At 38.5% G+C, this 27,981-nt stretch overlaps 1 protein-coding gene across 1 annotated transcript; it reads right to left on the bottom strand.

Moving 5' to 3' along the window:
* Window positions 1-2: 2 nt before the first annotated feature.
* On the bottom strand, window positions 3-27,981 carry LOC128677649 (murinoglobulin-2-like). The gene is made up of 30 exons (XM_053758639.2): window positions 27,733-27,981; window positions 23,693-23,868; window positions 23,029-23,101; window positions 22,611-22,773; window positions 17,622-17,792; window positions 16,727-16,842; window positions 16,083-16,281; window positions 15,384-15,509; window positions 14,746-14,937; window positions 14,065-14,244; window positions 13,160-13,486; window positions 12,288-12,510; window positions 11,599-11,768; window positions 11,252-11,398; window positions 10,682-10,789; window positions 10,303-10,499; window positions 9,951-10,033; window positions 9,271-9,389; window positions 8,575-8,713; window positions 8,138-8,262; window positions 7,333-7,455; window positions 6,693-6,901; window positions 5,908-6,056; window positions 5,296-5,441; window positions 4,721-4,904; window positions 4,304-4,464; window positions 3,761-3,878; window positions 2,576-2,769; window positions 1,435-2,122; window positions 3-1,095 (listed from the first exon to the last, which is right to left on the bottom strand). Exons 1-30 carry the CDS (start codon window positions 27,831-27,833, stop codon window positions 947-949), a joined length of 5,256 nt encoding a protein of 1,751 aa, XP_053614614.1. The 5' UTR covers window positions 27,834-27,981; the 3' UTR covers window positions 3-946.

The following is a 27,981-nucleotide window of genomic DNA, read 5'->3' as shown; positions in this document are numbered from 1 at the left end:
AATTTGGTATTAAATACAATCTTTATTCACAGCCTGAATAATTGTGGCAGCTATGATTTAAATAAATGCACTGTTTCAATTAAAACTAGATTAACTTATCGCAGAAATCTAAATAAGGCTTAATGATTACGATTTTTGACATTTTATTATTCCAGATTACTTATCGTATCTAAGTTCCTTTTCATTATACATTTTTTACGCGGTATTCCACTAGTATTCTTTGTCTAATATCTATTTAATTACACTTAACAATAAGAAAGAGAAAGCAATAATTGTGGCAATCCCTTGAATAAATTAGACACTAAACTAGGCATACACGAGTATTAAGTAGTTGTATTTTTTATAATAGGTACACAAATTGTCTTAAAACTATACTACTAGGTACCTATAGGTAGAACGATGTTTCACAAGAAACCACAACCACAACACATTCATATTCATGTTCAGTCAAATTAACAACAGAAACTACGCGTAACAAATTTCAGAAACTTTACCAGGTACTAATAGGAAAAAGAACATTATTCTAAGAAATATAAAACAATTTTTATTGTAAGGAATTGAAATGGCGACATTTTTGTTGGTCTTAAATAAAATTAAATAATTAGTGAATACAAGATATAAAAGAGCATTCTTATTATTATCTTTGACTGATTTCTCCGTTACACAAAATAAAATTTTTTGCTATGAGATGATATTTTATAGAAACAAAATTTTTCATTGTGGACTTGGCGAATATTTTGTGGACTGTGTAAAGCTCTCAACATTTCCATTAACAAAATAGGACTTTACGGTGGTAGGTATTTCACTCATCAAATTCTTTGTTCAATATATGTTTCATTTTATGTAGCATTATAAAAGAGATAACAATACCTAATATTGGACATAGAATTTGATACGTCGGCCGTAAATTTTTATCAATTGACCCATTTATATCAGAATCTTCAAGTTAACCGACGACTGGAGAGTAATACCTTCTATAGTTCGTGTAAGGGTTTTCTGGATTGAAATAGTACGAAAGCGCGTCTTGCGCCGGGTAGTAATTTAAGTTGAAACTTCTGTATATTTCTGGAGGAGGTAGTATGGGAGGCGGGACACCTGAAACGTTCAACCAAAATCGTAAAATTCGACGATCTAGGTGATAAAGTGTAATTTTGAATGTCCTCATATTGCCCGAGTTTTGCCCATGTTGTAGGTAGGTATGTAGGTGATAAAAGTCCAATAGAATCATATCAAATCGCAAATTATCACCTGGGCAAAAGTAAACAAATTTATATACTATTATTAAAAGGAGGTATGCGGTTTGTGAGTTCGTATGTTTGAGGCGGGCAATCTCCGAAACTACCAAACTGATTTCAAAAATTCTTTTACCATTAGAAAGGTACATTATCTAAGATCGCTATAGGTTATATTTTATCATTTTAGGAAAATAAATACCTGATGGTATACTTGGTGGCAGCGCTACTGTGGGCACGAAGTTTTCTGGTGGCAACAAAACGGCAGGAATCGGTCCTTCGATTCCTGAGGGGACATCCAAATCCTTCTCCGAATCTACAACGTGAAAACTAGACAATTTTGGATTGTCTTGTTCAGTTTCTGATGCAATTTTTTCTCTTTCCTTTTCATCGTCCCTTTCTTCTATTACATGTTTATGTTTATTAACAGATACGATGTTATTCTCAACATTAGCTTGTGCTACGTTTGATGGAATTTCGTAGATACGTTTCTTATCTTGACTATTAATTATGTGTACACCATCTAAATTGTTTATTTTATATGACTTATCAACTTGAAGTTCACTGCCTTCTGTGTTTTGCATAACGGAATTATAATCTTCGAATATATCTACGGTGGATCCTGTTTGATTTGTGTCAGGTTTATCAGTTGCAATGTAAACGCCTGCTATTGTTGTTTTGTTATCGTCGTCTTGAGTTAAATTATCAGCATACAAAGGATCATCTAGTGGTATGCCTTCAGGGATGTCTTCGAAGGAATATTCATTCATAATGACTAATTCGTCACTGTCTTCTAAAGACTTTGATTTGGCGTAAAGGTTATCAGATCGGACATACTCGTTAGTGTCGCCAGTAATCCTTGGTAGACATTCTTCTGGTATTGTGTACATCTGTAACAGAACATAGTATAACTTTTGTCATTTCTAATACCAAATGGAAAAGCTGATTTTATATCCGGTTAGCTTTTAGTTGGATGGAAGTATGGAGGAAAGCATATGAAAATCATAATTCTACAAGCTAGAAAATCCGCTATTTACAAATAATAAATCCGATTGTAAACTGTACGGGCAAAATGAAACGGATATCATAAATTGAGTTTCGTGGGAGTAAATCATGTCCAATTTAAAATTGAAACGTCTGAGACTGTGGGGTGTAATAATTTGGAATGGATCAGTCGTCTGCAAAAGTCCAAACTAGATTTTTTTTCTAGATATTAAGTTTCAAAAGTATGTAAGTAAGTATAACCTTATACCTATATATATGTAATTATATATGTATTCATTTATTTATTCATTCTTCATAACTTATTTTGAAGCGTTAAAAAAATAGAAGATAAGTCTCACCTGCGTATCATTAATTGTTGGCTCATAATAGTCTATGATTTTGGCGTAAGCTGGCTTGGTTTTGGCCTTGGGCCCCATGGCGTGTATGGGGTAGCACCGATGGCCGCCGTGGCCCAGGGAGTCGCTGCCGTCGCGGGTGCCCAGGTATAAGGTCACTCGCCCGCTGTTGGGGGATAGTTCTATGCGGCGGAGTACTGCCAATTAAAAATACAGGGTTACTGGTCTTCTTCTTATTTAAGAGCTATGCTCTTGTCGGTGGAGTATACGCCACGCCTCTCTATCCTCGGCTTTGCTTTTAAGGTCTCGATACGACACAACGCCTTCTTTCTCTTTCAGTTGGCTTGCATAACTTTTCCTCGGTCTCCCTGGACCTCTTCTTTCTTTCAACTTTAGGGTTACTGGTATCAAACGCAAAACCTCCTAAAGACTATATACTACTTGGGTACATTAAGCAATTTTTATTCAACGACTTCGTGATTCGTAGTTTTTTTTCATATAAAACAATCTAATTTGCGATTCTACACATCTTAACTCTATGAAATAGCCAAGCAACACGAGACAGTACAGTAGTGTTGTGTAGCGGAATCGAACATAGGGTTAACGTTTTATAGAAACTACATTAAAACTAAAAAAGGAAAATGTTTGTATTTATTACGTTTAGACAACGTCGTAAAACAAAAAAATGCTAGTCTCTATGTATCTTATACGCCTTTGGAAGGTTATGCGTTAGATACCAGTACCTAACCCTGTATATAAGTGTAAATTAAACCTTATTGATATAGTATGATGACTGTAATACAAAATGCGTACTATTAAAAGTAATTACGTGTAGAAGTTATACTGTAAGGAGACCTCGTGTTTGTTTATTTTACGTCAAAACGGAGCATTGAATTGTAGTGATTTTAGTGGTCAGGGGGCTTACCATCGTCTCTTAACGCGATCCACTTTACGACCTAAACTGAACTGCCTTGTAAATTCGTACCATCAACTTAATTTATTGTATGAATGCGATTCATTTTAGGTTCCTAAATTAAACTGAGTTGCATTGGAAACGTTCTGTAAAAGTTGAACTGGTTTTATTATGCACCGAGCTGTCCTATAACTCTTTGGGTCTGAAATCATGTCTATCAACAACGGTGCTCATTCCTATACTACATTAGCATGTTTCCTAGATCATATACTTACATTCATTGGTCTGTTGCAACATGGAGTATAGCATAGCAGCGTCGACGGAGTACCCTCCTGGAAGCGACACTTCCAACAGCGCCATCCCGGGGAACGCGCCCAGCCACACCACGCACGTCTGTGGATGGCAGCTTGTTAGGTCGTCGTATGGTTAAATACTTCTATGTGCTCTTCATAGATGGCGCTTTGATAAATTTGGATACGGAGTAATGGAGCCGCGCCCTTAGGTTAATTCTTATTTTCAAAAAACATTACTTCCATGTTTTGAACGCTTATATATTAGGAAAGCATGTCTGCCTGTCTGTCTGTCACGTTTTTGCGGCTAAACCGTTGGGCTGATTTTGATGAAATTTGGAATTATTATTTATAGTTATTTCTATATGTGACCCGAGTAGTAAATTTGTAATTCATTCTTGGTTTTAATTTTTCCTGTAATATAACCTTGCGTTTTAGTGTTTCGCTTGGGCGAACTATTAGCGGATAGTGTATTTCTAGCGAAAACAGATACTACTTAAATAAACAAGGACAATCATGAATACTGACCTCAATAACAGCTGCGCAGAAGCAAGCGGTGTTGTTGGTATCACAGGAGAATTGTCCGTCAGTGTGGACGGTGACCTGCACGGACAGTTGTTTGTCGCTATCGTCGTCTGAAGACAGCGTGGCGTAGGAGCGGGTGGCTTGGACCAAAGCGCAGCCTGACCCTGGGATATGTTATAGATTAGCATCTGTTTTTTTTTGTCTGTTGTTTTCCAATGCAAATTCAAATTCAAGATTCAAATCATTTATTCAGAAATTAGACCTTCACAGGCACTTTTTCTCGTCAATTTTTATATTTATAGTTATTTCTCACAAGCTACAAACTACTTTTTTTTATTCTCTCGTTTTCATAAATGCATGAAATAAATGTTCCAGTGCGTAAAAGCACAAAAATTGGCTATAAACACTCAAAACCTTTACCTTTGACGTCAACATGAAGCCGATCCGAGACTTCCAACTTGGCGACTTCGGGCACCTTGACCCCCGGGGTCAGAGTGACCCGCTGTGTACTGTGACCGCTCCGAGCGGTCACTGTCAGATTGGCTGACGGCAGAGGTTGGATGGACATCCAAGTTGTTAGCGCTTCTAGGGCTACTAACGTATCCTGGAAAAGAGTTTTAAATGTGTTTTTTGAAGCTGTGTTTGTACAGTTGTTTTGTCTGGTTGCTCCATAACCTCCTGTGCAGGTCGTACGAGGCGACTGAGACACTGGACATATAAACTGGGCAGCTCATAAGCATCAATAGTATGGCCAATTGAAAATCCGGATCTTCATTACACCTCCATAATTATAGCGTTACTTACAGCCTCGAATGTAACAGGACACGCGATCATTACTTTTTTCTTTTTAAAACTAATTAATATACCTATATAATCTAGTTTAATAGCCGTTAATGAATAATTTGTATCATCCATACATGTTATAAATTCATTCTAAATATTACAAAGAACGTTCGCGTCACGTTCGAGAGAGAGAGAGAGAGAGAGGAACCCACCTGAGTGGCAATGAAGCCGCCAGCCGGGTTGGCCCGCGTGGCCAGCCAGCGCAGCGCGCCGCGCGCCTCGCCCGCGCACTGCGCCGGACACCGCGACAGGGCTAGCAGCGCGTAGCCTGTTGCTTCCACTGACGTGGACAAGCTACCTACGATAAAAGATTTACTCTTTATAGGTTACTTTACGTCTACAGACGTAACAATTAAACTTCTTTTGCGTCTCGTTTAGTGTCTGTGAAAGGGTTAAACAATTAATTAAGGCACTTTGAGCCGTTCGTCCCGGTAACCAGGCTATCCGCAATGGACCCGTGTAAGTGGGTCATGGCCTCGTGGTGAGTTATGGCCTATACTCCTTATCCATCTATAAGGAAGGCCTGTGCCCCAGCTGTCGACGTTTAAATTGCTGATGACGATGGCGAATTAATCCCTATAAATCGAAGGCTGGAAGCTCATTTCACAAAAGAATTAAAATTGATATTTTTTCACGACATAGTAGATACAATTTTTCTAGGATGCTTTAAAAATTTTCGAAAGAGATTAAGAGTTACTATGCTTTAGTAATAAAATGACCTAATAAAACCCAATATAATACATGTAGATGCGGTAAATTCTCACTTGTCTCCCACCAAACAAAGTCCCCACTCCGCTTGGCGATCTTCAAGAGGGCCGCCAGTACCCTCACTTCCTCATCGTCTTCCAAACCAGCTGCCTTTCTGTTCTCCAAGTAGCCAGCTTCGTTGGTCTTCCTCAGGTCATCTTCGTATCTTGAAATAACAACTAGATAAGTAACGAGTTTGTGTTCTTTGATAGTATAGGTAATATGACCACCAAAATCGTAAAGACTTGATGACAATTCGCTTTAATAAATTAGGTACCTACTTAGTGATGCTTGATTCATTAATATTGATCCCGTCTAACTTAATCGAACCAATAAAACTATACTATAATGATGATATTCTGATGATCAAGAAGGGAAAAATTATGTTGGGTAATTACCGAACACCGACTGAAAGCTACTTATTATGATTATTCTCAGCCTCATAAAGGCGTCTATGCCATCATACACCTTTGGAGTCTAAAAGTAGCTTCGCTCAAAGGCATGGTGATTTTATCCAGCATCTTAAATCTTAAGTGAGAGTATTCTGCTAAAAGATCCTGTCAAAAAATAGAATTTTCTCCTTTCCTTATCCTCATAAAAGTATATCCCAATCAGTATATTGCCAGAGCGTACCTAAACCATGACTGGTCTTCTTCTTCATCTTAGTCATCATTAGCGTCATAAATCGGAGACAAAGAGAGTGTTATAACTATGAATCTCAGACATAATACCTTGGTCTTCTCAGTCAGGATCTTATGCTAAACGAACCTCTTAAATTAGAAGAAAAATCAAGTAATCCTACCGTCTCAGCCTCATAAAAGTGTATGCCAACAACGTCTGAGCGTAAACCCTAGCTGGCGACTTGGTCTTCATCAGTGGCATCGCTCGGAGACACGAGAGGGTGTTGGCCACCACTCTCGGGGACAGCTGATTGGAGCTCTCCATGAGGGCCGTGATGACGTACGCTGTGAGGGCTATGCTTGCGATTTCACCGTCTTCATTGAGACCACCCTTTGGGAAAGTGTTTTAAAAATGTAAATTACTTGAGAAATTATATAAACGGTCTAATAAAATCTTTGTAACATAAATTAATCGAACCTAAATTTAATGAAGTTATATTGTATTATTATTGTAATCTTTAGTAGTTAGTACTTAACTTCAGAATTAATTACCATTATATTCTATGGCATTTTATTGATGATATCAACGACGTTAAGAAATAAAAGTATGTAAAAAGACTGAAGAAACTAGAAAGGACTAGAAGAATTGGAATAGAGAATCCCAGTTTTGGAGGCGAACATATAATTATGGAGAGACTAAAAGGAGGAAAAAAGAGAAAAGAGTCGTATTTATTTCGCAGTCGTTAGATTTCGAATTTGTTGTCAATCTGGTTGATAAATCATTCAACAATGAAAATATTCACGATGGTACTGTCTATTCACCTTCAGTTCTCTATGGAAGACCTGACCCTCGTTCCTGAAGCAGCCATTTTCCATCTGCTGACGGAGAAGCCATTGTTCTGCTTTATCCAGAGCCGGTGGCGATGGTAATCCTGGCGATAGGATCTGAAGCAAAGGAATTATTTTAAGTCGCAAAATGATAAACGCTACTCGTACCTATCTCTCCTGTCTGACTAACTGAAGCGAGCTACTGAAAGAGATCATCTATTATCTATTTTTCATTCTCAATGCAACTATATTTTGTTTGGGTCACTGGGATTTTTTTCTCAATCAATAGACCTATATAGGTACTGTAGGAGCGTATACATGCATCCATACGTTGATTGGTGGCGATTGGATCCCAGCACCGCGCTGGGAACCGAGCGATGCCGAAGAAACCCGAGGTCGACGAAACGTCAAGATTCACCTACGTATCCTGAGCAATGTACTCTTGTCTTAATAATTATTCTATATCTTCTAAATAGTCATTTTATTTGAAGAATCTACACCAGAACCTATCTGTGAAATTACAATACTACAGGTACCTAATAAGATAGCTACATCTGTTTTATTTTGAAATAAAAAAATATTTATCTGTAGTCAAAGTTGACAATATCCAGTTAAACATGGTCTTTAAAGTTCTGAAACTCTTGGCTTCGTTTAAGTGAGGCTAGGTTCTATATTAATATTAGAATATAATACTGTATCTTTCAAAAAGGACAATTTTGGAAAACGTTGGATGCCACAATTCTCAAAAATCATACAAGATGTAAAACTTGGGGATTTGATTCTCCTATCGCAAGCCTACCTTATGTGCTTTCCTTAGATATTTGAGCGAGAAAGCCGTGAGCCAGGTAGAGGGCGTCGCATCGGTCGCACCGAACGCACTGAACCCACCTTGAGGGTGCACATATTGTAGTTGACGAGTGAAACCTGCAAGTTGATGAGAACTTCTTAGAAGACCCACATTTGTTAATTGACGTCTTTGAAGAAAAGGCTGCAGTGAAGATTTATGCGTTGCGTCTTCACCTACGCTTTTGATGTCGGTAGTAGACTTAGGGTGAGTTGCACTATCGAATTCGACGTTGATTTTAACCGGCGCGCCGCTGACGTTTAGTCAAAATGGCTTGGTTCTTTGTATTTTTCGCCGTCAAATTTGACGCAACCCACCCATTTAGGTAATGTTTTGACGTCAATAAGAGATGTATATTAATCGAAGTTAAAACTTAGGATTTGAGAACTGGCCTCTAGCGACGTGAGCCCTCGCCGTGGCGGCGGCGGGCGACAGCACGGACAGCTGCGACAGAGCCAGCAGGTTGGTGGCCAGGCGAGCCATGTTCTGCTCACCACAACCTCGCGGCAATAGCACCAGGGAATCTGCATCCTACGGCAGAAATAACAAAATTGAAATAATCTACTTGTTAGCTTCTTGACCTACTAAACGAGGGAGCATCAGAGCCTTCTGGATATGGTGCGTCAGTTGCTCCCAATTCACGCAGATCAGCCTCCACAGTGTCGCTCCAGGGTAAATTACGCAAGCGTAGTGAACTCCGCCGCAAGCTCTCATTAGTGTTTATTAAATTGTGCCCTACACAAATAATTAATTATCCTATTTTATAAATAAGTAAAGTATTGGTAACCACAATGTTACTTTTATAAATGTGTAATTTGAAAAAAAATCTTTATTAAAAAAAATGTTGAACACGAAAGAAACGCTACACGCCGCATTCAAACGCTTGTGAAATTCACCCTTCAGCGGTATTTTGGGTCGGAATCTCTTCAGAATCTCTTCAGTGACAGACTGATGGACTTAATTCTCATAAAAAAGCTACAGTCCATTCCTTACTCGATCATTTTTGTCATGCTGTGTCACAGTGTTGTGTGTACAGCACCTGTACCTACACTTCCTAATGTGAACAAAACAGTAATAAAGTCATTCACCGCTAACAAAGGTCCTGCGATGTCGCCCACTGCCCACATCGTCAGCATCTCGGTGCCGGGAACCGCGTCCACTGCCGGCCAACTCCAAGATATCTGGGAACTGTTGGATTCTACGCTTCCTGAAATAAGAGATTTGATGTTATATAAATACTAATCACTTTCTCATCCTTGTGTTCCCAGTTGCATCAAGGAATAGTCCTAATGGGAACACAAGGACGAGAAAGATGCCACAAAGACTGTACAAAATAAACCTTATAATTTTGAAGATTCCACTGTGATTTTACAACCGGACACTTGCTTAACCTCAATCCTCTTTGGGAATGCTGTTGTCTACCAATTTCCAAGGCTATGTGTCCCTCGTGCGACATTTCTCTCACTTGTCTCAGCGTTCTCCCGATTCCTTTCTTAGTCGTAAAAAAGACTTCCTCAGCCGGAAAGTCGGTGCCTAAAGACCAATTTTCTACTTTTTCGTCTCCCCTTCGCCCAGTTGTCGACTTCCATAGTTATCAGAGCATTGACATTCATATCATCCTTGATGACATCAAGCCAGAGCACATCTTAGGTTTGCCCCTTCTGCCAGGGCCAGGCGGAAACCGCATATCCAACCATTGGTTCCTACGTAAATTGCCGGTCGGTTTGTTTGACAACACACGCCCCACTTGTAAATATGACTAAGCTACCTTCAGCACAGAGCAACGCAGACTGATGGTCGTATACCGGAACCCCTTCAGGATCTACAGTTATGCGGATGATCACCTCGTCACTGGAAAAGATGAAAAATATGGAATATGGAAAGTGGTGAAACCTCAAGATTACCTACCTACTTAAGACTCTACAAACAGCATATTATCTGGCTACTAAACGAGGGAGCACCAGAGCCTTCTGGATATGGTGCGCCAGTTGGTCCCAATTCCCACCCGATCAGCCTCCACAGTATTATGCCGTTCGACTGGGCCGAAATCTATCAATTTTCTTTTTTTTACAACTTAGGATTCTTCTGTAAATGGTGCAACAAAGAGTTTATCTATTAACCTGAGGCCAGTGTTGGTGGTGTTCCCGCAGTTGGCGTCGCGCACGGCGCGCGCGCGCACGCTGAGGCGCGCGGCGCCCGCGAGCCGCGCGCGCACGCGCACGGGCCGCGCGCACGACGCGCGCGCTCCCACGCACGCCGTCTCCACGTACGAGACAGGACCTTCTAGGTGCGGGTCTGTGAGGATCTGAATTTGTACCTGTTAAGGGATGTTTGTATATAGTCAGATCGTTTATTGATTGTGAGAATGCGCAGATCAACGTAGGAATGTATTGTTATACGATATTATCGATAATTTCCTACCAAAATGGCTAGAGTTCGCTATAGAAAGAGACGAATGGAAGAAAAAGGAGGAAGCAGGAGAAAATAATAGTAACATACACTTAGAGGTTCATAAAGGTAATTGAAGAGCCGGTACTTGACGATGGTGGAGTCTCCTCGCCGGAGCCGCCGCGGGCTGTCCGCGTGGATGAAGAACTCGCGGAACACCTGAAAATAACAATTATAGTGAACTGGAGCTTTGGAGCAGTTATTTTTCCGGGATGAAAGTTATCCTATGTCTTTCTCTGTAGGTACGAACTAATTAAAAAATTACGTGTATGGAAAACAGAGAGGTAACAACAAACAAACTTAATTTCGCATTTATAATGTTAGTTGGGATTTGCACTTTTTAAATTTGCCCATTCTGGCCAGGGCGGGAACAGCATGACCAGGTATTCGTTTCCTAAGTAATATGTCGATTTGATCAGTACAAAGACAAAGAAAACTGCAGAATAGCTAGCGTATCTAATCCTGAGCGTAACCTTAAATACAAAGCGGCAGATTGGGCCCGTAACTGGGCACAAGGTGAGGGACAAAAGATAGCACTCGGTCCCATTTCCTCTCGTGAATTTCCAATAAGCATTTATTTTTCTTGCATTGACGTAACGTAAGGTATGGAGCAGTGTTCACCTGTAATGTAGCGGGGGCGGATACAGCCAACCCAGTCTTGGTGACACATACAGCATTAGCTTCAAACTTGCTGATAGAGTCCGGTGCGCGTGCGCTGTGGATTGCCGTGCTGTTGGCGGCCACGTCTATCAGCCGCCAGAGCCACGCCTGAAATGTGGAGACGAATGTTCACTTCGTCTTGCTCTGAATTTATAAAAATCTGTGAATGCACGCGGTGTGCTGTAACGTTACTTTATTCTTCTGTGACGTTGTCAGTCTGTTTATGTTTTAAGTATATTTTCTGTATTGTGTCTTTTATCTAAGTAAATAATTCCAAAATTTAAACATTTCTAACAAGAGGTACCAACCTCAGAAAAGTCACTCCTAGGTACAGTGACTTCACTGTCAAACATGGCAGCAGGCGCTGGTTCGCATCTCGTTGGAATTTCCTCTCCCCCCACCAGCCTCACCCCGGCCGCCGCCAGCCAACGAGCTGTGAGTTCAATACTGCTGCTCGCAAGGCCTTGAGAATCTGATACTGGAATGCAGAAGAAAATATCATCTATGAAGCGCCCGCGTGAAGCCATACATAAGGATCAATCTTCCTTATGGATGGATAAGGCCTTCCTTATCCATCTATAAGGAAGATTAGTTTCCCATTTGTTTGCTGTGTATAAATAAATAAAGAAGACCGCTTCTGGAGAATCAGACTAGGAACTCTGATTTGGGCTGCCTCAAGGCAAGAATTACAACGATTTCCTCCACTTGATTCTCCGTTAACATATAACTCAGTACCGTTCTATTTACGATGTACTCCATGGTCATAAATTTTAATTTCACGGTCAAGGTGAGTATCTTGGGCGGTAGTTGCAGATATACTACCTAATAATTAGTATAAAAAAGTAGAATGTAAAGGGTTGATAAAAAAGCACAAGACTGATTCGATGTAACCAAGCTGCTCATGGAACGCCTCTAAGGTTTGTCCTAGACTACAACAATCTAAAAATATGGATATACAAAGTTTTTGCCTACTTAGTGGTGTATTGAAAAATCTTACCAAAGAAACACTGTCCCGCTGCATCATACTCAGTCAAGTTTCTGTTAGTCTCCAGCAGTCTCTTCAACGCTGCCAACAGAGTACTGGCCATGGTCGGCGATTGAGGAATTTTTGCCGCTATGTCTATGGCCGCTAAGGCGCAAAGTGCCCTGGTGTCTGTTTTGATTCGGAAACGGGCTAAGGAGCCGGGAGCTACTTGGCGAGACAGCCAGACTGTTTCCACCTTGAAAAATATGATAAAAACAGTTTAAAAGCAGTCAAACTTGTATGCTATTTATTTTTCATGAACCTTTTAGTTATTATTTCGTAATCAAATCAAATATCTTTATCTCGCAAGTCGAAAAAAAAGGCACGGCCGTACCATCCTATTGTCCTTAGTATCCTAAGTATTCCTTCTATACCTGTGTACTACCATAGATTAGACAATACTTCCAGTAGTACTACAACCTATCCTTCGTGAAAAGGATGGTACGGCCGTGCCTTTACAAACATTGAATATTGAACACGTATAGTATTGTGTCACTGTGACTTGTTTGTAGATAATTAAAATTATAAATGGATCATTTTTTAAAATTAGAATATTATAATTAAACACAAAAGAAAAAGTAAATATTAGTCTGTGATCCTAAATAATTACGACTAATTATTTAGGATCACAGACTAATGTATGCGTAAATATTGCTTTTTTACGACTAAAAAACAATATTTATGCATACATAGTGGTCGCAACCAGCAACTTTTCTTTATGAATAAACTTACTATATGGAATCAACCTCTCTCCGTCTCTCAAATATACAAAATTGATGTAATTTGGCATTTAAAAATATGGTCTGTATAATTGCTAGTACATGCAAATATTAAAACATACCAACCTTATGGGCAAAGCACTCTTCCATCTCGAAATGTTTGCTCGTGCTGACCAACTCATCGCCGTAATAGAAATACGCGATCAAATGACTGTCAGGACACATCTGATGGGTCACTTTTATCGGCAACATGACTCTTAGCAAATGTCGGTCAAGGAGTGCATCTGATGTATTGTTGTCGTTAACTTCAAGAGCAGTGTGTACAGTGTTAAGGTCTGGATTGTTGGAGCAGTGACCATTTCTAGAAGCGACTTGGTAGTGATCGCCGGCGTTAGGAATAGCGCATTGGGTTGTGGCACCCCATCTGTATATTATCCCACCTCTGGTTATCACCTGTGAATTGAATGTTTTTGAAAGTCCGTCTCTTGCTTCGTAAAAGGGTTATATTATTGTGATAAAACTTGCAGAGTAGATGATGAATATTGCTTGCATCATTTCACATTATGAATAAAAACAGTATATGAGTTGCTTTGGGAAAAAGAAAATGTACTCACACGTTTTTACTTTTTATGTGCTAGTAGTTTATTCAAGCGGTGGTAGTGGCAATGGTTAAGACGCCTGCGGATCGAAAGGTCCCAGGTTCGAATTCTACTCGTGCCAAAGGAGTTTGTATAGAAATCTGACGGAAAACATCGCGAGGAAACCTGCACTCTGGGTGGCAAACTAATCCATTAATAGTGCCAAGAAAGTCGTTGTGTGTTTCATTCCACGTAATGGCCACGACCCTCAGCCATGAGGAATACGACTATGAAGAAGTTCATTCAAATTCTCAGAAAAGCAGTTATGCAGCACTCTACTCTAATCTGTACTACTATCTTTGTAAATTTTATGAATATAAATTTAATTTATTGCAAACAGAACTTGTATTGCGGTATCAAATCAGAACCAAGATACGATGTTAGAAACATTACCACAAAATGCACGGTGATTGGTCTAGAAGCATTTTTCATAGATAAATATAGAGGAACGAATGTCCTATCTGACTGTTTGTCAGCTCGCAGCGGGCCCAGGGCGGCGTGCACGGAGCTCCCGCGCTGCGAGGGGAGCAGCAGGGGGGGCGCCGATATCGTGCTGTCATTGTGGAGAGTTGCCTGGAAGACAATTGATGTTATTTGCCTCAGGAATTAGCTCAGTAACTATAATTTTCATTGCGTGCTCTTGACATAGGAAAACAGAAGTTGAAGAAAGTTGCACAACTGTCTAAACTCATCATTTACCCTAATATCGCAGAACTATCATCTGACTCGTGTCACGCCCTTCTCGTCAATGTTAATATCGTAGCAAGTGTGAGCCGATGAAAATGAAAATACAGATCACATCTTTCTACCACACCAAGAGTTGAAGGAATATGAACTTGACACGGACGTCGGTATCCATGGTTGTCAGACCATTGGCGAATATTGAAGGACACATTTAGTAATTTATTAGAGGTCTTTCATGGAAATTCTGAAATAGTGTCACGTTGCTAGCCCAAAACCAAGAAGAATATCCAGTTTGTAAATTCTCGATTTACTTTTAATCTGTTTGGGAGAAGAAGCAGCTTCCTATGTTTTTCTATCGATCCCAGACCAGCAAGGAAGATATTAGCTCACCTCAAATTTATAGTATGGAGCGCTATCATCAGCCGTATCGAACATGACTCTCCCTACGCCCTTCTCATCAGTTATAACATCGTTGCAAGTCTTAGACGAGGAAGAGTTTTCAGCTGGGTTGATGACGGGAATCCTGCACACGTGGATGAGCTCGTTTGATGCTGGTTTCTCGTCCCAGAGGGTTGCTTTGATCTGGACATTTTTCATAGATTATTTTGTGAAACTTTTTTTATTTTCAAAGAAATCTTAAAACAGTATTTGCTTCTAGATGATATCTAGATGTTACCGGAAGAATATAAGAGTTTACGTGAGTATAAGTACTCACTCAACTAAAAGACGTAAGATGAACGATTTCCACTCGTCATGACAACTGTATTGAAAATAATCCGATATACACAAGCAGGCATGTGGACCATCTGGCATTTCTTCTCAGCAGTGGTTGTTCTGAAATGCCGGTTGTTTGTGGTTTTTTGAGAAATAAAATTTCACGTCAAAACTGCTAATGAAGGTCTACCTTCTGAATAAACGATTTGACTTTGGAGATCACCAAAGCACTACTAAAGTAACATCATAATGTAACAGGTCTTCGTAAAAAATATGGTAAGTATAGAACTTTTAGAATGTCTGTCCCATGTTACCTTCAGCTTGTAAGGCAGTCCTGGAGCGATGACGGACCGGTGATTGGTGAGGAACTCCAGTGAGATGGCCTTGTCGATCACTTGCGACACCACGGTAGTGTTCTGCCAAGTTCCTGTGCCTTCTTCCTGTAACCAAAAAAGAAAATTGTATACAATGAAGTCGCTATTCCACGGAATAAAATTAGGATTTTATTGACACACGATTCTTAATTTGGGGGTAGTGGAACGGGATTCATTTTAAGGATACAATATAAGGAGTCCATAATGGTAATAAAAGGTAATTCCGAGAAACGAGAAGGCAGCCACATTGAGCCGGCAAGAATTATTCATCTTGACCTTCTTAACATTCGCAGCGTGTCTATTGTAGACAGTAGGAACCCTGAATCAGACTGCGATCCTGATCTCGCCATCCGCGCTGCTTCCACTGCTCTTATCCAGGTGTAATATGGAGTATTTTCACTTTTTCTCTCATCTTCGCGTGCTTCTGGTTGCATTCTCCCGAGGCTGTAACCCCGCAAACCCCGGGTAAATAGAAACGAAACCTTACTTTGAACATTCTGTTGTGATTTTACAAAAAGACGTATGCCATACGTCATCCTTCCATGGGAATGTTGCTGCCTATAATGAGCTGCTAAGGCTATATGTCCCTCAGTGTTTGCATGCCTTGTATCTAAATCTAATACTCTTTTACAGACTGACCTGGAACGAGAAGTCAGCGACGACCACATCAGGCGAGTTAAGGTCATCAAGCCCGATTCTCTTCGCCGCTGCTGCGTGTCTATGGCAGGCCCTGGGGGCCTTCAATCGGACCGCAGTCCTGATCCCGCCCCCTGCACTACTCCCCGCCCCGCGGATCCGGATCACTAGCATACCTTCAACTGCTTCCGTCCAGGGATATCTGGTGAAAGGGAATTTGGATAAATAAAATGTTTCCGGTATATATCAAAACGTAGGTGATTTGTATGTATTGGAGGCCTTCTGTATTTTTTTATAGTATAGTGGGCAAACGAGCATGCAGGTCACCTGATGGTAAGTAATCACCGTTGCCCAAGGACACCGGCAACCTTTAAAAACTATATACTTATTTAAATGAATTTGTTATACACACATGCTTGAAAGTAATAATGGGATAAAAAAATCTGGAATCGAGCGGTAATTGAACCCGCGCCCCAGTCTGTCCGGGACAGTGCTCTTGACCTACTATATACTTATTTTTCGCACAATAAATAAGGTTACTAAAACGACTCTTTTTAGAAGCATAAAAGTATGTTTCGGCCTTTAACCTATTTGTCAGGTTCGATTGTCGTTAGTCCACCATCCTCAAACCTGAAAACGGCTATTACCTGACACACACGGTCCACACGAGCCTGTCGCTGGTCTTCAACACTTTGGCCGCGTGACGGACGGACATTTGAAACGGCGGCAGCTCGTAGTTGCTCACGAGGAAGGCTGCAGCACCCTGGAATATAATTCTTATCCTTACATATTATAACACAAAGTCCTCTGTCGTGTCTTTTTATCTGTTCACGATCGCGATAAATTTAAAAACTATTTGCATGGATTTTCATCTGAGGTTTAGGGGTGTATAATTTATTATGTTTACCCGAGCGAAGCCGGGACGGGCCGCTAGTTAATAATAATATTTTAGCTGACGAATAATTACGCAAACTCATTATTCGCCCCGATATAGAGTGAAATTGAAAACCTACGCGTAATGAATACCTAATTAATGACAATATCAAAACAATTACGCAAAACGACACATCAGAATAGTTCACAGTTAAAGTAAGACAATAACATGATTGTGAGCTAGTTCTCCTATTATTGGTTTTAAGCACAACAATGGCTAGTAGGGTAGCGATCGAAGTACTGCGCCTTATTCACATTCAAAAATATTTATTCCAAGTAATGTAGTATGCAAGAGGTTACATGAACTCTACTGCTGAGTTCCAAAGCGCAGGTGAAGTAGAAGCGGCGCTACAAACTTCACCGCAGCCTTTTCTTGTAAGACTTCCTGTTGTGCTGTGTACACACAGACCATTTTGTGTATAGAAACAACAACAACTGGTCTGACAACTAGAAATGCCGACGACCGTGCGAAGATGAGACGAAAAAGTAGGATCCTGGCTCCAACGCTCAACGACTGAGAATAAACTCAGATGAGAGAGAGAGACAGAGTTGTGTACACAAACTTATAAATATATATTACAATGATTAAATAAATGAAAATGAACTTACTTGAGAGCCATCGCTGAGCCTAGCTCTAACAGTCCAGGTTCCCGTGGGCGCCAGCTCGTCGATCTCATGCTGGACCTGCGCGATGCCCATCCTAGTTGGCACATGGCTCCATTGCGCGGCTCTGGATCCGTCCCACGCGCCTCGAGGCCCTTCTAGCCAGATTTCATCGATCTGGAATACACATTAAATGTTTATTTACATGTAACATTTCACAAATGGGCGTTATGGACAAATACGAGTAGATAATTGTTCCGCAAGGAGCAAAGCATGTAAATATTATAAATATTTAACACAAGTGAACTTGTGATTGGCTGATTATATATTAATTATTATTATTATTAAATTTAAATTATTTTCTATAGTCTCTGTAAAACATATAAGTTTAAAACTTTTTCCAATAACACACATTTGAATGCGTTTTGCAAATAATGTTATGTCTTTTATTTATTTATGATTCTGATTCTGGTAATAGTTCTTTCTCTCTCTCTCTCTCTCTCTCTCTCATTTGTGCGATATCCTCAGCTGATATTCGTTGGGGCCAAAGATCCACTTTCCAACCGTCCATGTCCGTGAGTTAGCTGCTACAGTAGAGGACTGCCGCCTGCACTAATAAGGCCACGCTTAGCGTAAACCATGGTAATATTTTGACGTCAATAAGTGATGTATATCATCCTAAGTTTAATAAAGAATTTTGAATTTGAAACCGGCAAATTACGTAGGAAACAAATGTCGGGCGATGCCGTTTCCACACGAGCCTGACAGAATGGGCTAACCTATAAAAGCAAAAGCAAGTTATTGCAAAATTTGATTTATATAAGTACCTATTTAAAACCGAAATTGTAAACTTTCATATGAAGTTGATAGTCAAAAATGTACTTCTTGTTTAAAGGCTATTATGTAGATATTTTGATGGCACATTGAACAAGTAGAGAAAATGTTAATAAAACTGTTGTGCTTATAAATAAAGCTGTAGTTAATGCAGTCGACGTGAAAGTCTGTTAACTCATTACAAGAACAGTTATTGGATTTGCACAGTAATGACTCTATAGATGTAAATTGAATAATGTGTAGAAGTGTAACTCGTTCGAGCAATTTTCGTATTGTCCGCATTTTTATTTTTAACCCCGCACGCAAAAAGAGGGGTGTTTTAAATTTGAGCGCTAAGTTTGTCTGTCTGTGTACGTGGCACCGTAGCTCATCAACGGGTGAACCGGTTTGCATGCGATTTTCTTATTTTATACCTAATTTATTGCAGCGGTTTTTAGATACGTTTGATCAAAATCGGTTCAGCCGTTCAAAAGTTGTAGTGAAATGAATATTGTAATAGTAGTCGGGGTTTTTTTGTCTAAGAAATAAACTTGTATCACTATTTATTTCGATATCATATGAAATTGTTAATGAAAAACACTGGTCATTTACATCCGTGTGATTTTCTGATATTATTTTAAACGTTACTTTTCTTAATATCGACAATCACATTTAAATTTTTGACATTTTCGCGTATGTACAGTCAACATACCCAAATTAATTGCAAACTCGCCACTATTAATGCGCCATAGAGGCTCTTGCAGGGTAACTTGATGTGCTGTTGACTGTACGCGAACATATCTTATATTTTCAAAATACAAAAAAAAGTTTCGGTCGTTTAGTCCTTTGGGAACCACACGCCGTGTGTGTACAGAAGGCCACAAAACATACAAACACGTAGCACGTTCTTGACGTCCACCTGCTGCACCTGACGTCTCTTTTTTCCATATCGTGTACGCGTCATTTAAAATAAAGAGAGGACGTGTGGACGCAATAACGTGCTACGTGTTTTGTGTTTCATGGTAGTCCCTTGGTCAAAATGTTATTAATTATTATTTTCATTGATTCACAAGTGATTTTTCATTAATAACGGAACAATTTTGTGTTTTTTTTTTGTGAGACACTTTTCTGTGCTTTCGTCATTTTTGGGTATCGATGACAAGTGTTCCAATTAAACGAGTGACGAGTCCGTTTTATTTCGATCAAACCGTAATTTTAGTAATTCGAGAGGTGAAAGCAAAAGGGTACTCGTTGTATACAATTAGATTAAACAAAAACCTTTATTTTTAAACTTAGCGTTGAATGTATGTACTTGTGTAAATCCTAACTGTTCTACTAATATTATAAATGCGAAAGTTTGTGAGGATGTACGTATATATGTGTATGTATATTTGTTTCACGCACAATTTACTCAACCAATCTTCTTGAAATTTTGCATAGGTATATGATGTAGTTTGAAGTATGGGGAAGGACATAAGGTATCTTTCATCGCGGAAATATATCTGTTCCCGTGGAAAAATTACGTACTTACTTTACGGGAAATATACTTAATAAAATAATATCAAATATTTTGCTTTAAATTTGTGTTTAATTAGTTAAATTATGAAGGCGTGCCTAACACCGTTACAAATGTCCAATATGAATGAATCAACAGTAAAATATACAAGCTTATAATACCTACTTGCGAATAATGTCAACCACATGAGACTTGCTCGCATAATTGCATACATTTGTAATACTGACCCCGTTTCTGCGTGATCAAATGTGTCTGTTTGTATGTTTATAAATCTTTGGGACTTATATTACTAATGTGCACGCCGAAAATGGCTAAACATACGTGACTTATAAAGAAATAAAGTGTTTTTTTTTGCATTATATCTATTGTATTATTTATTACTAGCTTTTGCCCGCGGCTTCTCCTGCGTGTATTTCATAGCAGTAATTTTATCGCGTACTTTGTAAGACTGGTAAATATATATATTCAAATTCGCATTTTTTCTCATCTTTAGTTCAATTTCCCGTTTCCCGCTGTGTGTCTCGTCCCGCAAACTTGGCCAACTTGTCCGCTTCCTGCTATGTAATGTAGAATTGTAGATATCCCGTACCGTTTCCTACATATTATGTGCCATCATGTTTTTCGCAATGTGTCCCGTCCCGTTACCCACCACGTGTCTCCTTCCCATTTCCCGCTCCGACTCCCACTCCCGCTTTCTGCAACACGTGCCGTCCCATTTTCCATGACGTTTTACGTCCCGGTTTTTTATTAACCACAAACATAAATTAACCATTTTTTGTATTTACTATTACTGTTAATTACTATAAAAAGTAATAAGTAATTTCAACAATTTAGCTATCGCGGTTCATGAGATATAGCCTCGTGACAGACAGACATACAGACGTTGTCCGCGGTTTCGCCCGCATGATGTGTCTTTGCTCTGTCTACACCGTAAGAGATAAAGTCGTGTAAAATAGGTTTCTATATATAAAAAGTCTAGCAGGGTCAAATCACACGATCTTATTGGCCTTGGAGAATTGACCTCGAAGGGCCACCTCGTCTGCTGTAAAATGGACGACGTAATGCGCGCGACGTTTGCACTGACGACACCCAGGCTTTGATATAATCATAACAACCCCATTCCACCCTAATAGGGATGATGGTATTTCACTTCCGCCACGTTAGATTTCAAATACGTTGTGTTATTCGTAATCAGCGACCCGAAAAACCGTACAAACAATACCCATGTTGAAATTTGACTTTATTAGCCCCTGTTCCCCCATTTAGGGGTAAACTTTTGAAAAATTCGGAGATCCGTATTTACTCATTTATTGATAGAAGTAATCCTGTAAAGTTTCACCATACGAACTTTGAACCCCCCTTTCACCCCCTTAGAGAGTGAATTTTGAAAAATCCTTTCTTAATGCACCCCTAGGCCACATAAGGAACCAATGTGCCAAATTTGAAGTTTCTAGACCCAGCGGTTTAGGCTGTACGTTGATATGTCAGTCAGTCAGTAATTCAGTTTGTTCTTTTATATATTTAGATTGTGTCAATTGCACCATATGCTTATCATAATTATCTATCTAACCGAGAACACCCGGTTATGTTCGGTAAAATATTAACACGTTAGACAGTCTGGGGTGCTGATCTGAGAGATACCTTTAAAACAGTAATAGTAAGTACAGAACTAATCCGATCAACAGAAAATATAGAGGTATTCAAACCAGTTGCACAATAAACATTAGCACATGCATATAATTAAATTCAGTAATCGTTTTATAAGATCTTGACCTAAGAGCCTCCGGTGTTACCTAGATTCTATCATTTATGACGTGTATTAATATAATAATTATAAATACTGTTAATTAATATTAGAAAATTCTTTTTTTATAACGTTTATTAACGTCCTCTGTCCATTTTTGATTCTTCCCAACTTTAGGATGACTAAAGAAGAGATCGCATGGAAACAATGCGATCGAACGGAAGTGGAAAAAAGTTCTTTCACAACTAGTTACCAAACAGCTAAAGAAATTTCACAACTAGTTCTTTCAACCAAACAGCAAAAGAAAAATATACTTAAGTTTAGTTACTAAAGTGGACGAAGATTGTATTTTTGATATTTATTTTCTATAGTTACTTTTCTTTGGTACAATACAGTGTCATTATAGTGAAGCTCTCGCTTGACTGTTCCAACAGTCAAGAAATAGATCCAGAAGTCTGCGCTTTTGGAGCCACATTGGGAGGACCTCACGCTGGAGCCTTAACCACAAGTGCTGAAATTAGTTCCCTGGTGTCCAGGTAATATATTTTTTTGTATTTCTTTTCTTTTTGATGTGACAACCATGAGGTTTCAAGCGAGTGTTAACTCGAGTCATAATGGTCCCTACCATATTTCCGAAACACAAGTATGTATAATAACAAAGATTATTTGCTTCCAGATTAATCTAAACTGCGCCTAACAGTTTTACTAAGATTATTATCTAATTGTTTGTTAATGCGTGAGAACTATAAGATAGTGATAGTTTTGATATCAAATACATATTAATTATACGGAGCATAATATATAATATGAAAGCGTATTTGAGATGTTACGTTGTCATCGCAAATAAACCTGTGTGTCTCATGCGGTCTCGGTTGAGAGAGATCGGGGTGTAATGGTCGATTGATTCTGAAATAATGCTTACCGCTCCTGGGGCCGGTGACAGATTGGTCTTGAACGCGAATATCCTGACTCTAAGCGTGTCTCCAGGCCTGTAACGCGCGCGCTGAGTGTGGATTGCTACCAGTTTCGAGCTCGATATACGAAGAGTGACGTGACGCTCCCAGGTGCATTTAGCTTCTGCATACCTTGATAAGACAAGAAGGATTTAAAACTCAATAGTCAATTCCTTATTTGCATTCTTAATATAAGTAAATAGATCTTTTAGGGGCGCGGAAATTGAAGAGGGGCTGGCTTGTCCATAATTACGTAATATTGATGCCGTTTCTTTCAGTAAAACAATTACTTTTTTATTGATAATTAGTTTCTTTATTATTATTTCTAAACAGACGCGTATATAATAAAGTTTTGTTATACGATTAAGAACAACATATATTTTTTACCTTAAGTTTATAGCTAAATCTACTTTTGTGTTTGGCTTCTTGGGCACGGTGATGTCGAGGCATCCGCCATCCCCTGAAATGCGACATAACATACATACATAAATTTATATTTAAAAAATGGTAAGCCCTTCTGGCATAATAGGGACCAACACTGTTTGAATGAGTTTCTTTCGGCATTTCTTCTCAGCAGTGGTCGTCCCGAAATGCTAGTAGTAGCTTTGGTAAACATCATTTAATTTAGAATATGACGTGAAAAAGTGCCTGTGAAGGCCTAATTTCTGAATAAATGATTTGATTTTGATTAACTATATAAATAATAGAAAAAGAAATACTAGAAAAATAACGAAGATCACTATTTATCTCTTCGATTGCAGACCTTAAACTGAACGTAATAATTACTGAAATATGCTTTGGGTACTTTAGATCTGCTGTTAGTATTCCGAGTCCACATAAAGTTGATAAAACAACAACATTATGACGAGTCAGTAATGGAAACTCGGAATGATGATAGTTCTCTCGACCAGGTGATACATTATTGACATTAGTTTTGGGTTGAGTTATCAGGGTATATCCTGAGACACATGCTATGTTTCTGTCGCCTTCATAACTGATTATTATTAATCTAATGGAAAGTTTGAGAAAGCTAAACAAATTGGATTTTTACCAGTAGCTAGCTCCCTCGACGAGGTGATAAACTTATTGTCTTCAGTTCTAATCGTGAGTGACATGTGCGCTGTGCCATCGGTGTAGAATCTGGACACGCATGCGCGATTGCTCCCCCCCGCTGAGAGCACGCCCGGGGCAAGAAAAAGGTGGTTACGGTCCGTGCATGGGTTTACACTGGAAATATGTAATTGTTTAGTTTATGGTGAAAGATTTTGATATCTCAAATTACGAGTATGTTTTAAGGGATTTTGTGAGATTATTTAAAACCTACTTGCTGCGCCCCGGGGCTTCGCTCCCGTGGGAATTTCGGGATAAAAAGTACCCTATGTCATTACAGGTTATTTTCTACCCGTTTGAACCAAATTTCATAACAATCGGTCCAGTAGATTAGAAACAGACAAATTTACTTTCGCATTTACATCATTAGTTGGGATGTAGTATATAACCTTATATATTTAGAGCCTGTTCAAGTATCTGATAGTAAACATGTAACTTATCGAACAGATAGTGGTAAAAATTGTGTTTCACAAGTGTTGAATAGTGTGAACTGGCTAATTACATCAGGGAGATTGATGTAGCAGTTAGTTTTATCTGTCAGATTACAATACAATATTTTATCAAAAAGAAACGGGCCCTAGTGTTCAAATTTCTGTAATCAGTAAGTGTGTTAGTTATTATCATGGATTTAGTAAGTACTTCTTACGGAGTATCTACTAATTCCATGGTATAAATATTGTTCAGTCGCGCTCCCGTCATTTTGACGTCCGTCGATAGACATCACAGAATAATACGCACAAATTGTATGAATACATTTTCGATGTAACGTCAACGCATGTCAGTGTCGAACGTTATAGAAAACAACGAAGCAAGACGGAGCAATGGGGCATAGCCCCTACGGTACCAACTAAACTATTGACCAATGAATTGTTATAGAGTTGTTAAGTTTTCGATTAGTATTTATAGTCAAGTTGTTAAGTATATACTTTTTCAAGAGACAAGATTGTCGTTGTAAACATGAGATTGCAATAGCAATAGTAATTAACATTACAAAAACATAGTAATTCTTTCCTGTTGCAATTGCAATTGATGCCTGGCTGCAAGGTTGTATCTCTTATGTAGTTATTGCTATCCGTTGAGCCGTTGTCGCGTGTGGTTCCCGTCCTAGAATAGGACCATTCTATATAGTCCCGTGGATGTAGTACGAAACGAAGGGATACAGTCTTGGCAGTCATTAATTTATTTAATCGAATGGCATCTATTCAAATATAAATTAATTCACAATTCAAACATATAATTGGGCAGTTGATAGACAACAATAGCATTATCGAAGAGGGTCTGTTGTCAGGCAGGCAGACGATTGTAACATCACAGCCGAATTAAGAAAAAATAATATGTATTTTTAATGCTGACCTCCTGGGCTTCGCAGCGTAACAGCCACGAATGAAATCAGATGAAAAAGAGAGTTCCTAGCAGTTGGAATTTCCTGCCGCATGAGCCTTACTGGATACTAGTATAATTTTTTCGATGACCACTATGGAGAAAGAAATTAATGTAAGGTAATCTGCACGTCGATGATTTATGAACACGTGGAAAAGCCAATAACAAATCGCTCCATTAATAATGTCAAGAAAGCCGTAGTGTGTGTGTGTATGTATCTCATTACCTACAGTAAGTATAACAAGTTTGTTGACATCTCGAGTCTGTCTGTAAAGGAAAGCAGCTGTATTGGACACCTTGATCATGGATTTATGGATAAAATGTATGTTACAAGTTGTATATGTTTAGTATCTACCTTTGTGTTGGCTTTTGATTAATTTGTCATTATTAATTTAAAACAATGGTATTCGTTAAAAGGGAACACGTTTGCCCTCAAATGGGTAAACACAATTTTTTTTTGCATTCATTCATACAACAAAGTGCACAAAATTTGTACACAAGAAGTCTCCTTAAACGTGTTGAACATGATTCTCAAGAAAATTTACGGGTCGTATTGATAGCGGAGCCGTAGTGGTTGAAACGCTCTGGGAACTACCCTAAATCAGACAATTAGATGATCATGAATAATCGCGAATGATTATGTGTCTATTTGCTGTCATTATTTAACTATAGCATCTTAATGGATAAAAATACATAAAAATATTAACTACTAGATTTTACCCGGGGCTTCGCTCCCGTGGGAATTTTGAGATATAATATAGCCTATAGCAATCTTGGATAATGTACCTTTCTAATGGTGAAAGAATTTTTGAAATTGGTTCGGTAGTTTCGGGGATTACCCGCCTCAAACATACAAACTCACAAACGCTTATCTTTTTATAATAATAGTAAAGATTACTTACAAAATTCAATAAAGAACAGCGTTGAACAGTATGTATACTGTTCTATATGATATAGTATGTGTACTGTACTAGACTCGACAGACAACAATTAGGTGTACCTAATTGTTGTCTGTCGAGTCTAGTATGTTATTTGTGTTATTTGACGACCTCTGTGACGCAGTGGTAAAGTTGACCCACTGAACCGAGAAGTCCCGGGTTCGATCTCTGGTCATGGAAAATGATCTTTTTCTGATTGGCCTGGGTCTTGGATATTTATCTATATATGTATTTGTTATAAAATATAATATCGTTGAGTTAAGTATCCCATAACACAAGTCTAGAACTTACTTTGGTGTTAGCTCAATCTGTGTGATTTGTCCTTTAGGACAAATTTTTAATTATTTATTTATTTAATTTATTTATTTATGTTCATGTATTCTTACGTCTAAGATAAATTGAATCACAAAGATTTGAACGATATAAAATTTTTAAGATCCGATAAACAAAAGAATCTCGCAAAACGAAATAGTTTTTTTTTTCAGAGTTCTATTCTTTCTTTTTTTGTAAGTGGCCAGACTCCCATATTAGAATTTAAAATTAAAACTTTTCGATTGTTATGTATGCAGCTATATATTTTCTGTTTTTTTATTATTATTTTCGAACGTGTTAATTGCTTACACTGGTGCCAGATTTTATTCAAGTCTCCTAAAGGCATCTGACACGACTTTTAGGACAACCGAGTAATCGCATCCACACTAGTGTCAACCAGTACAGATTTCCTCACGATGTTTTCTTTCACCGAAAGCAAGTGGTGGTCTATGAAAACCAATATACATGAGTCAGATTGGTATACAAACTCACGTGGCACGAGTAAGATTCGAAGAATTTTTCTTCAAATATGGAACACTCTTATCATTCAGAAATGCTTTCAGCATATTTTTAGTCTGGTATTTTACCCTAAAATATCTGAGTAGTTCCTTCAGGACAATAAAAACAGTGCCAACATCTAACCAAACACTTTAGGCGCCACGACTTCATCAACGGAAAAAAAATACAACGGCAAAAGATACAAGATATCCTATTTCGAGCTGGCAGCGAAAACAAACTGAATTTTGATCCGTTTTCGTCCATGATTTGTTTGCAAATTGTGCGGGAAATAAGAGGATGGCGTTTTTTCTTTTTTTTTTTTATTGGTGGCCGGTGTGAATTGTGCTCTATTCATTTGAAAAAGGCGGGAATACGTGTTTTAAATGATTTTTTCTTTTGATATTTTAAACAACCATGTTTATTTTTAGCCCATCGATTAATGGAAATTAATCGATTATTATTTTTTCCAGTATTGGATATAATAATTTTTTTTGGTGGTTTTGATGATTCTATGTGGTCTGTGTGATTTGGTGGTTTATGAATTTCTTGTGATGTATGTATAATATGTATTTACTATGATTTATTAACTTATTATTTATCATGCATATAAATATTTGGTTAATTTTTCTATTAATGCAGTAGGTTTTAATCAAGATCATTTATAACGAATTCTAAACATAAAACCATCACAATGAAATGCCAATCTTATTACCCAAGTAATAATGACTCAAGAGAAACAAGACAAATGAGAGTTATGTTTTACCCGAGTAAACTGAGTTGTGACGGACTTTCTCGATAAACATTCACACAGACATCGTCACATCCCGTTACTGAGTTGCTGATAATTACTAACCTCGTTAAATTCCCAGGAACATCACAATCAATAAATCTCATAAACAGAAACACTATAAAAACACGCCTCATTGTCTGTGTTACATCAAAAAAAAAAACCATAAATTAATAACTAATCACTGGTAAGTTAGAAATTAAAAATGAAAACCGAGAATCGTAAATCGACATCCATTTAAAATTGGAACTGTGGTTAACGGAAACGGAACCGGTGTATCTTGTGATGCGCAAGCGGCTGTAGACTGGACGAGCA

The sequence above is a fragment of the Plodia interpunctella genome, chromosome 18, assembly GCF_027563975.2.
Source record: "Plodia interpunctella isolate USDA-ARS_2022_Savannah chromosome 18, ilPloInte3.2, whole genome shotgun sequence".
In the NCBI taxonomy this organism is placed as follows: Eukaryota; Metazoa; Arthropoda; class Insecta; order Lepidoptera; family Pyralidae; genus Plodia; species Plodia interpunctella.
Note: the sequence above shows the minus strand (reverse complement) of the source record. Positions and strands in the feature narration are given on the sequence as shown.